Source organism: Prosopis cineraria, unplaced genomic scaffold (genome assembly GCF_029017545.1).
Source record: "Prosopis cineraria cultivar Desert tree isolate PC_DT_omini unplaced genomic scaffold, ASM2901754v1 PC1, whole genome shotgun sequence".
NCBI classification, from domain to species: Eukaryota; Viridiplantae; Streptophyta; class Magnoliopsida; order Fabales; family Fabaceae; genus Prosopis; species Prosopis cineraria.
The window spans coordinates 59,637,381-59,647,320 of NW_026555332.1; the positions used below are offsets into that span (position 1 = coordinate 59,637,381).

General features: G+C 35.9%; 1 protein-coding gene across 1 annotated transcript; it reads left to right on the forward strand.

Moving 5' to 3' along the window:
* The first annotated feature begins 4,966 nt into the window (after positions 1-4,966).
* On the forward strand, positions 4,967-9,796 carry LOC129315509 (probable protein phosphatase 2C 33). Its single transcript, XM_054959254.1, has 5 exons — positions 4,967-5,903; positions 6,370-6,759; positions 6,864-6,981; positions 8,767-8,990; positions 9,071-9,796. The coding sequence occupies exons 1-5, from the start codon at positions 5,661-5,663 to the stop codon at positions 9,530-9,532; spliced, it is 1,437 nt and encodes a 478-aa protein (XP_054815229.1). The 5' UTR covers positions 4,967-5,660; the 3' UTR covers positions 9,533-9,796.
* Positions 9,797-9,940: the final 144 nt, after the last annotated feature.

The window sequence follows — 9,940 nt, forward strand, 5'->3', positions numbered from 1 at the left end:
CTTTAAACATATATTTATAGATTTCATAAAGATTTAGAGTTATTGGTTAGAGTTTGGACGAAAACCTATGTAGACATTTGATGATTAAAAGTAATGTGGATAGTGTAATAGTATTGTTTATGTGTTGGGATGTTATATAGAGTTAATGTAGTGTGTTAAAAAGATTGTTCGGGTTAAATTGAGGTTTTGAGCATAATGGGTACCTCTAATTGTATTATAAATGGGGTGACTAGTGAGAGAATTTGACAATTAAGGATTTAATTGTATATATTAACCTTGATCGGGCATTGTGGTGCTAGTGGACATGTGTAGAGTTGTTAGTTGACCACAATAACCTTTTTATTGTTTAAAAGGTTGAGATAACCTAATTGTCTAATCTTTCTTTTTGTGTGTTTAGATGGTAGTGTGTTCGATTTAAAAGTTATGTTTTAGTTTAATACTAATCTATTAATAATATGAAATCATAATTGTGAAGTTATGTGAAGTGGAGTGAAAATTTGTTTTAATGCTTTTGTATTTAGAAAGCTAAATTTTATTTTTATGTATAATTACTTGTGAAATTTTATGGCTTATGTGAAAATGAGCAATTTTGCTAAATGATATATTATGAATATATGTTGGATGTATTAAGTATGTTTGGCATGATCATTATAAGAGGGTGAGAGTTCACCCTAACGTGTTATCAGGACATTATTGGAAAATTCATATGGTATATTGGTATCGTGAAGGCCCCAGTGCTTAGTATTATATTATTTAAGAGTCCCAGTACTATAAGTGATAGATTGGGCATCAACACCCCTAGTAATTGTGGACAGGGAGAATTTGTGGTATAGAGTGGGCGAAGGCACTTTTAGCTGAGGGTGCCTCCTGTTAATGGTGAGTTTAGGCCAATCCAGTCACATGAACTTGATCTTATTGAATTGTTAGCCTACAGATTCAGTCAGAAGACATAAGGAGGATATAAGGTGGTGTGTTGATCATGGATATCACACTATAACCATATGTGTGGATTTATGAGACATGTTATATAATTTATTATGCCACTTTGCATACGCACAAACTGTTCTCACACACTAATAATTGATTAAACTATTTGATTACTAAGTCTTTGACTTACCTTGTGGTTACATTTTATAGGTAAAGGCTCTAATAAAGGCAAGGGAAAGGAAGGTACAATTGAGCATCAAGGGGACTAACTCTAAGTTGTATAGTTCTTACCTTTATTTTGGTTTGTAACAAATATTGAATGTATATGCCAACTTAGGACATATTTATATAATTTTGTGATGAGTTGCATGATTTCTATTGTGAATGTGGGTATCTCAACCTAGGTGTGGTGTATCTATGTTGTAATGGCTGTGAGAGGTTGAGATATTAGTACAAGTGTTAGTTTTGTATTGATTTACATGATAGATTAGCTATTACAGTGTTTATAAGAACTTGTTACCCCTAGTGAATTTATGTTGAAAATGAGGTTTTGGTGTCCAATTCTTGTTTGAACAATTGTGGTTATGATTTAAATGCTTGAACAAGTTGTTTGTGGTGTATTTGAGTTAGGACAAGTGGTTTCATAGCTATTGGCATTTGGTTTTAGGAGTTTAGGCACCTTGGTAATGTTTTTGAAAGAAAATGAACCATTTTGAGTTCTGGTGTCCAAATCTCATTTGACTTAGTGTTTAGATATGGCACTAATGCCAATAGTTAGGTGGCTCTAAGAGCTACATGTGGAAGCTCGAATCGCTCAAATTGAACGTTGAACGATGAACTAGTGTGCTCCGAAAGTTGGCCCCGGAGAGCTATCATGACAGCACGCTGTAGCGCGAGGCACAAAGAGGGAACATTCCCCTCTATGCAATTTGCCACAATGAATGATGCATTACACCGCAACGCATTATGCCTATGTGGCTAAATATTTTTTATGCTTCCATTGTTTTATTTAATTGGCTTTAAATCATAGTTGAGCTCAAATGATCTTTTAAAAAGGATTTTCTTGAGATCCCATTTTTCTTAAATATTCTTTAAACCCTTATTATGATGGTCATTTGTCTTTGGATTTGACTAATCCCGATTATTATAACGTTGTTCCATGTTTGGTGTTCTGTGTGTTTGATAATGTTAGGGTGATGTTACACAATTTACCTTCACATTCACCCGAGATTTTTGATTATGAATGTTTTTGTAGACCTCATTCCTCTCTTTCTTGGTGTTTTATAGAGGAGAAGTTTGTTCTCTCTCTGTCACTTTAGTACATCAGACATAATAAAGCTAGTCTAGAGAGATCTACTAATGGCATTATTCTCTCTCAAGCCTTATGGCCCTTCCCTTGTATGTAAGGCATCATTTAAAAACCATAATAACAGCACCTATATACTTAGTTTAGTTTACATTTGACGTGCAATTAAGATAGTTGACAAATCTACTAGACTCACATCTCCACATCTTAACTTTAACTGTGTAATAGCTATTGCCCCTAGCAACATCATTAGCAAAGGTTTCCTCTATGCCTAAGGTACTAAACTAGCTGAGGTTCAGGCTATTGAGGCCGTAGGTGAACGTTGCTGTGCTCAATATAGAACCTAGGGATTGTCATGATGATCACATTGTCGTATCTACTCTTATTATTGGCATTTTAGTTTTTGAACTATGTGGTAAAAGTGATGCTATCATTGTTAGTGGAAACATAGTGCGAAAGGATAGTAAGTATCATGACGATCACTTATGGCTTTAATAGTACTTAAGCTTTTATACTTTCTCTTGATTGAATTAGATCTAAGATTGACAGCAAGGCATAGAGGTGGAGACTTGCCAGTTCACGTTACACTATCCCAAACTCTCAATCTTTATGAGGAAGCAACCCTATAGGACATGTCAGAGGTTTCTACTATAGTTGTAACATACAGAGTGGTAAGAGGAGCTTCTACAAGCTGCTTGCATCTAAAGGTGTTAAAGTAGTAGAGTTTGACATTTTAAATCCCTAAGATGTTATGGGTATTTTAATGATTGTAGGTATCTTTCAACTTTATGAGAATGCGAAGGAACTTTAGCTGTATTTGCTATTTCATCTGGAGTAATTCACAAGGTTTTATTTATCCTTACTAGCTTGTTTTCTTTTATTAAGAGTGGATTAGTGTGAAACTACCTTTTTTAAGTCTGATTGAGTATTGATTGAAAATTTTTGAACCAAACCTAAATGATAATCCATAATTTTATTTCTTTGTTACAAAGGCTTCTCATTTGATCCTTTTTGTTTATGAATTGTTAATAAAAAGGCTCTCTCTCTTTCTCTTTCAAAATTTCTAACCTTGGTTGAAGGGTGAAAAATAGTGAAGGCTGATCTTTTGTAGTGAAGCAAGATTGAAAATGATGGTAAGAACTTTGATGGCCTGTTATTAAGGCCTATGTGCTATGGTGATGTTGTTTGTCATCAATTGTATTGTGAAAAGCTAAAAGGAAGTTAGGAGGTTGTTAGTGAAGGTGATATCCGTTTAAATTAGGAGGATGTGAATAGCGTGTAGAAGTTAGTAAACAATTTGAATGAGGATGAGTTGGGCGGTGGATTGGAGGTAATGGAGCATGAAATAGGATGCCTAAGATTCTAGAGCTTGTTCTATTAAAGGATGAGGAAATGAGATTGTATAAGTTGTTCATCAGAGGTTTAATTATGAAGTTTCTTGGCAGGAGGATTGGGCACAGAACATTAGAGAGCTGATTGTTAAAGCTATGGTCTAAGGTAGGGGTAATTATTGTAATTGATGTTTAAAATGAGTTTTATGTGATTAAATTCGCAAATCAAGAGGATTAATAAAAAAGGTAATAGCCATCAATGTTCCACCATTTTAATCCAAAATATATATATACTTATTTTATAATTTCTAACTTTAAAATAAATACATATATACTTCTTCTATACAGATTGCTTGCATTTTTGTTCTTTTTTTTTTCACTTATTAATGCTTATTGGAAATGAATATGCATAATTTTTAGTTATAAATATGAATTAAAATTAAAAAAATTAAAAAATAATAGAAACGGTTCAACAAATTTTGCCCATTAATTTTGCTAGTTTTTACCTGTTCAAAACTAATTTTTCATCGATTCTTAAGCTAAGTAGTTATGTATTGTAACAAAACCGGGTTTAGGACCAATTCTTAGTTCAATTAGTCAATTCAGTTCAATTAGTCGAATCAGCCAATTCGATTCTTATAACTATGGTATAAACAACAAAACATTTGGCTATTGACAAGTTATCATACATAATTAACAAGCTAACATTCGTTCATGAATAAATTATAAAAATTAATAGGCCTATTTAATTTTACAAGTCATATTTCAATATAAACAACAAAGCATATGGCTATTGACAAGTTACCATTCAATTATAAACAATAAATCAAGCCTATAAGTTTTTATAACTTGTTTATAAAGGAATATCTACTTATTAATTATGTATGGTACTTGTTAATTTTTGTTGTTTATATTGGAGCAAGCCTTACAAAACATTACGTCATTAATTACGTATTTTCCTCTAAAATCTTATTTTCAAATATGTCCTTGGGCTGCAATAATATTTCAGATTTGTAGGGTTCTTCTTGATATTAAAACGCTAGAAGCCCCTGCAGGGTCCTTAGATGATAATTTTGTATGGTTATAAAATTTTAAAGTATTATTACCAAAAAAAAAATTAAAATCTTAGTTGAAAAAATAAATAAATTTTAAGTATTATATAGATGATTGAGGCAAATTTAATATAAATTTTCGTATATTTATTATCACCGTGAATTTTTTTTGGCCTGAATTAACACCATGAATTAGGGTGAAAGTGGAAACTCAAACGCATACATACATACACTTGACTACTTTTTTTTTTTTTTTAATCAAGACACTTAACTAATTATTTTATTTTTATTAAAAGTTCTTATGAAATCATTCTCCAATGACCTTTTTGGCTCTCCAAGAATTGCTTGTGTTTGTTTCTGTCTATAACAGGTCACGTCCCCAAGAGCGGGTTTCTGGCGATCTTTTTTGGTTGTTGGTGGTTGCGATTATTTCTCTGATGCAACTTGTCGAATTTCATTTCTGCACCGCCCCCACCACCCCTGAACCCCCCAAAAATAACAGCCCTCACATTCTCTTTGATTGGATTTGTTACTTTCTTTTTTTCCCCTATCTTCATTTCCAATCTCGATCTAAAGAAGACGAGCGAACGATCAAACTGCCCTGCCTGTGCCTGTCTGTATATTTGATTCTAGAGTCGCAGATTTCCCACTGTTGATGACATTTGCTGATGTTCACTACGCAGATCCGCGCCTTATGCCGTATCTTTTCAAATTAACGATACGCAAAACAAGTAAAAGCAAGTGGGAGTTGTTTTAGTTGCTGCCTCATCTACAAATTGGAGCTTCTCTTACTGAATACGGGATTGAAGCGCATATCATATCATTTTGGTATTTGCTGAGGAGTTGTGCGGTTGTAACCTTTTCCTTCGCTGTTATTTCAATTATTTACGGGTGAGCTGGCGGATTATTTCTAGAATACTGCCTCTATCTGCAGCTTCTCAAGGTTTTCCCCTACTCTTTGTGACGGATCCGTCAACAGAATATAGGAGGTGCGATTGCTCAGCTGGTCTGGAGTGCATTCTCAGCATTCTCAGGGCCCTCAGGATGGGGTCCTGCTTCTCTGCGGAAAGCAGGAGCCCACTTGCCACTTCACCTTCGGGTATCAGTAGACGGAAGAACTCTAGAAGAAGACTGGGATCAAGGAGTTCTTCCTTTGACCATTGGAGGGATGAGCCCCTCCATAGAATACCGGGGAGGCTTTTTCTAAATGGGTCTAGTGAAGTTGCGTCATTGTTCACTCAACAAGGCAAGAAAGGCACCAATCAAGACGCCATGATTGTGTGGGAGGTTAGATCTTTCTCCATTTCCGCATGTTGGGTGTTGATAGTTCTTCCTTTTTAACATAGTTAAGTTTACGCCGGACAATATGTTAATTATTGTCTATCTAATATCCTTTGCGCCAATTTTTCGCACTTTGTTCGGATGATTTGCCTTATTCCCTGTAAAAGTTATGAGCACCAAGGATGAACTGACGAAGGATATCGTGGATGAATGGATTCCATAAAGATCAAGTCCCTCCTTGTGGAGCTGGTTGTTTCGGGAAAAGTTATTCCTTTACTATATGTTGCCCTATTCGTTGTCATTTACTCTTATCCTCCTGCCCCCCCCCCCCCAACCCCAAAAGAAGAAGAAGAAGCTAATATTGTATCTCTCGGTATTTAAGTCATGGCAATAGCAATAATTGGTGCCTCTCACTTGGTTTATCCTAAGCCTGTTTTATATTTTTCCTGTTTTAATTTATTGTGTATTGCAGAATTTTTGTTCGAGAAAAGATACCATTTTTTGTGGAGTTTTTGATGGCCATGGTCCGTTTGGTCATATGGTTGCTAAAAGAGTGAGGGATTCTCTTCCCCTAAAACTGAGTTCTCACTGGGAACTTAATGGAGCTGGTGAAGAAGTCCTCAAGGAGATAAGCATTAATACTACAGGGAGTATGAACTCAGAAGAGGCTACCTTTGTATCTGCTGATGAGGAATCCAGGGCATCCATCGATTCTGAGGAAATGGAAAAGCACCCTGAGATCTTTCGGACACTTAAAGAGTCATTTTTGAGGGCATTCAAGGTTATGGACAGGGAACTGAAGATGCATCCAAGTATTGACTGCTTTTGCAGCGGGACTACAGCGGTAACTCTAGTTAAGCAAGTAAGGGCTTGTAACTTTAGGAACATTGACAATTATCTTATGCATGCTATAACTTTGGTGGATGTAAATCATTTCTTTTAATAATGATATGGTTTTCATTGTAGGGTCGAGACCTTGTTATTGGAAATGTTGGCGACTCTAGAGCTGTTTTGGGTACAAGAGACAAAGATGATTCCCTTACAGCCGTTCAATTAACAGTTGATCTGAAACCCAGTCTTCCAGGTTTATCTTTTTGACTAATTCTTATATTTTTTCTTCTTTGACAGTGACTTAAATAAGGTGAATGAAGTGTTATCATGTTAGCATTTTACCACTCAAGTTCAAATATGTATGAAGTTACTGCTTACTACTTATCTATCCTAACAAAAGTATGTGACAGAAAGGCAGATTGGAGAAATCTGTTCTAGATCTGTACTTTGAAGAAATAATGTAGTTGTCACAGGTCCCATGTATTACAAAGGTATCTCTGTCATGCCAGGTATCCCTTTATAGATCTATCAAATACAATGAAGTAGTTGAAAGCAGCCAATTATGTCTTTCCCAATCACTGATATGAATATTGACATCATCTCTATAAGTTTTAGCTAGTGTATCAGATACCTGAAGTCTCTACTCGTCTAGTTTTCTGAAACTGCTATGCTTATTTACCTATGCTGCCCGCGCCCATACTTCTGTGATATTTTGAAAATGTTATTTTTAGTCAGGCTAAACTCTTCTATCCATACATGCTGCTATTCTAATTCGATTTGGTCTATAGTTATAAAAACTTTTTAGCATTTCCAATAAGTAACACATTATTGTCCCTCAAAAGTAAAGAAAGCACGCCAAACTTGGAATTTATAAACGTTAGAAGCTTGTTTTGCTTGAATTATGTCTGTATTGACATTATGTTTGTATGATAAGTTTGACTTGACTTATATCACTTGCAATTTATCATTGATACAGTTGGTGGAAGCTATACTTCATTGATAATGGCATCATGAGTAGCAAGGCAGTAGACATTTTTAGCAGACACTGAAATGACGCTTGTGCATATTAAATTTAGGTGAAAACTGCTAGGGATATTTGTTGAACTAATATTGGGCATCACTTAACAGTTTAAGCTTTTGAGTTGAAGTTTTTGATGCGGAATTAGGGTCTCAGTGACAACCAGTCAGGTGTTTGATCGTGTCATCTCCCATACTTTGTATAAAATTATGTTTTAGCACAATGGGGATAAGTATGTGTGATGTTCATGCTTCAACCCCATGGGTTAATTGCATGAGTGGGCATGCTGCAGATGTTAATAAAGCCAATCCTGGGCCTTCACTTAATAGCTTAGATTTTTGGGTTGAAGTGGTTCTTGATGACAGCTTTTAACAATACTGGCCACATAGTTGTGAATATCTAATTGACAAATTTGCTATAAATAATACTGAACTGGGCCTTGCATCGAAAAGGCACTTCATCTGTTCAGGCAGAGAATACATAATGCTTGATTGACCATGGAAAATGTCTGTTGAGTTGTTGTGATTGATATGCAATGCAACTTAAAAAAATTTGTGTGCGAGCCAATAAATGTGTTGGGGTTAACTTGTGATGAAGAACACAATTTTTGCCATCCTCCCTTTCATATTGAAGTTCTTCATCGTTCCTGCTTGTGTTGGTTTAAAGATTGGGTGTTCCATTTTCAGGTTTCCTTTCTCACATATGCGATCTCAAACATGAGATTACTGTTTGATTCCTCTTGGTATGTTGTCTGAGAGGGAAAAGATTTTAGCCCATATATAGCGCAAATATGGTTGACAGGATGCCTGCCTTATTTAAATAGTTGGCTTATGTCTTAAATAATTCAATGGACTGGAATTCTGAGACTTGCTCATGATCACTAATAAACGTGTATATTGTTGTCTATTGGTTTTAAGATTGTAGTTTACCAGAAGTTTTGCTTTAGTGGTCAGTTTATTACGAGTTTACATATTGAATCTTTTAGTCAGCCTTACCTTATGTCCTTTTTCTCTTTGACAGCCGAGGCAGAGAGAATTCGCAAGTGTAAAGGGCGTGTTTTTGCTCTTCAAGATGAACCTGAGGTTGCCCGAGTCTGGTTGCCCAACAATGATTCTCCCGGCCTAGCCATGGCCCGGGCATTTGGAGATTTTTGTCTTAAAGATTTTGGGCTAATTTCTGTTCCAGAAATATCCTATCGACGCCTAACTGAGAGGGATGAATTTGTTGTCTTGGCAACAGATGGGGTAGCAGACATTTTTTTTTAATTTCAATTACTAGTTTAATTTGACGTCTCCTTACCTCTGATTTGATTTAATTTTGGCAGATTTGGGATGTACTCTCAAACAAAGAAGTTATTGACATCATAGCAGCATCACCAGCACGTTCTTCCGCAGCCAGAGCGCTGGTTGAGTCAGCAGTTCGAGCTTGGAGATATAAGTACCCAACTTCCAAGGTTGATGATTGCGCTGTTGTTTGCCTATTCCTTGACTCGGACTCGCCAAAACTATCTAGCGCATCTCATATCAATTCTAAAGAGCAGCCTAGTTTAGGAAACCAAATTGACCCAGATGGCGGTGAAGACCTTTCTGGACCAACTGTTCTGGGAAGGTCAGGAACTTGCCGGGCAAGCAATGAAGAAGCGTCAAAGGAGATGGATGCTGAGCTAGAAAAAGAGTGGTCTGCTCTTGAAGGAGTTTCTCGTGTAAACACACTTTTAAATCTCCCAAGGTTTGTCCCTGGCGAAGAAGACGACAAGGCCGCTGCTGGGATGAGGAGACGCAAATGATTTAACTTTTCCTTCTATTTTTTTTAATCATTATACATACATTTTTCCTAATTTTAGTTCTTTACCTCGTTTTCAGCCATCGACTTTGGTCTTTGAATTTGGATTGGACACTGGAGAGGATAACCGGGCTATATTATTGTGTCTGGAAATCTGTCCTTTCTCTATTGTGTGGAGGATTGTAAATGATAAATTTTGTAAAATTGGAATCTCCGTTATTCTTCAAGATATTTGGCAATTTCTGATGTAGGAATTGTTTGTTTTCTATCTTTATCATCCATTCATTATAGCTGACAGCTAAAATTATTATAGTGACTGGAACAGCGAGGGTTGGTCTCGGACTGTCCGTCCTTCATATGGATTTGTGGTGTAGGCAGTGCCAGCAGCAGGCTTATGCTGTTATGCATATGG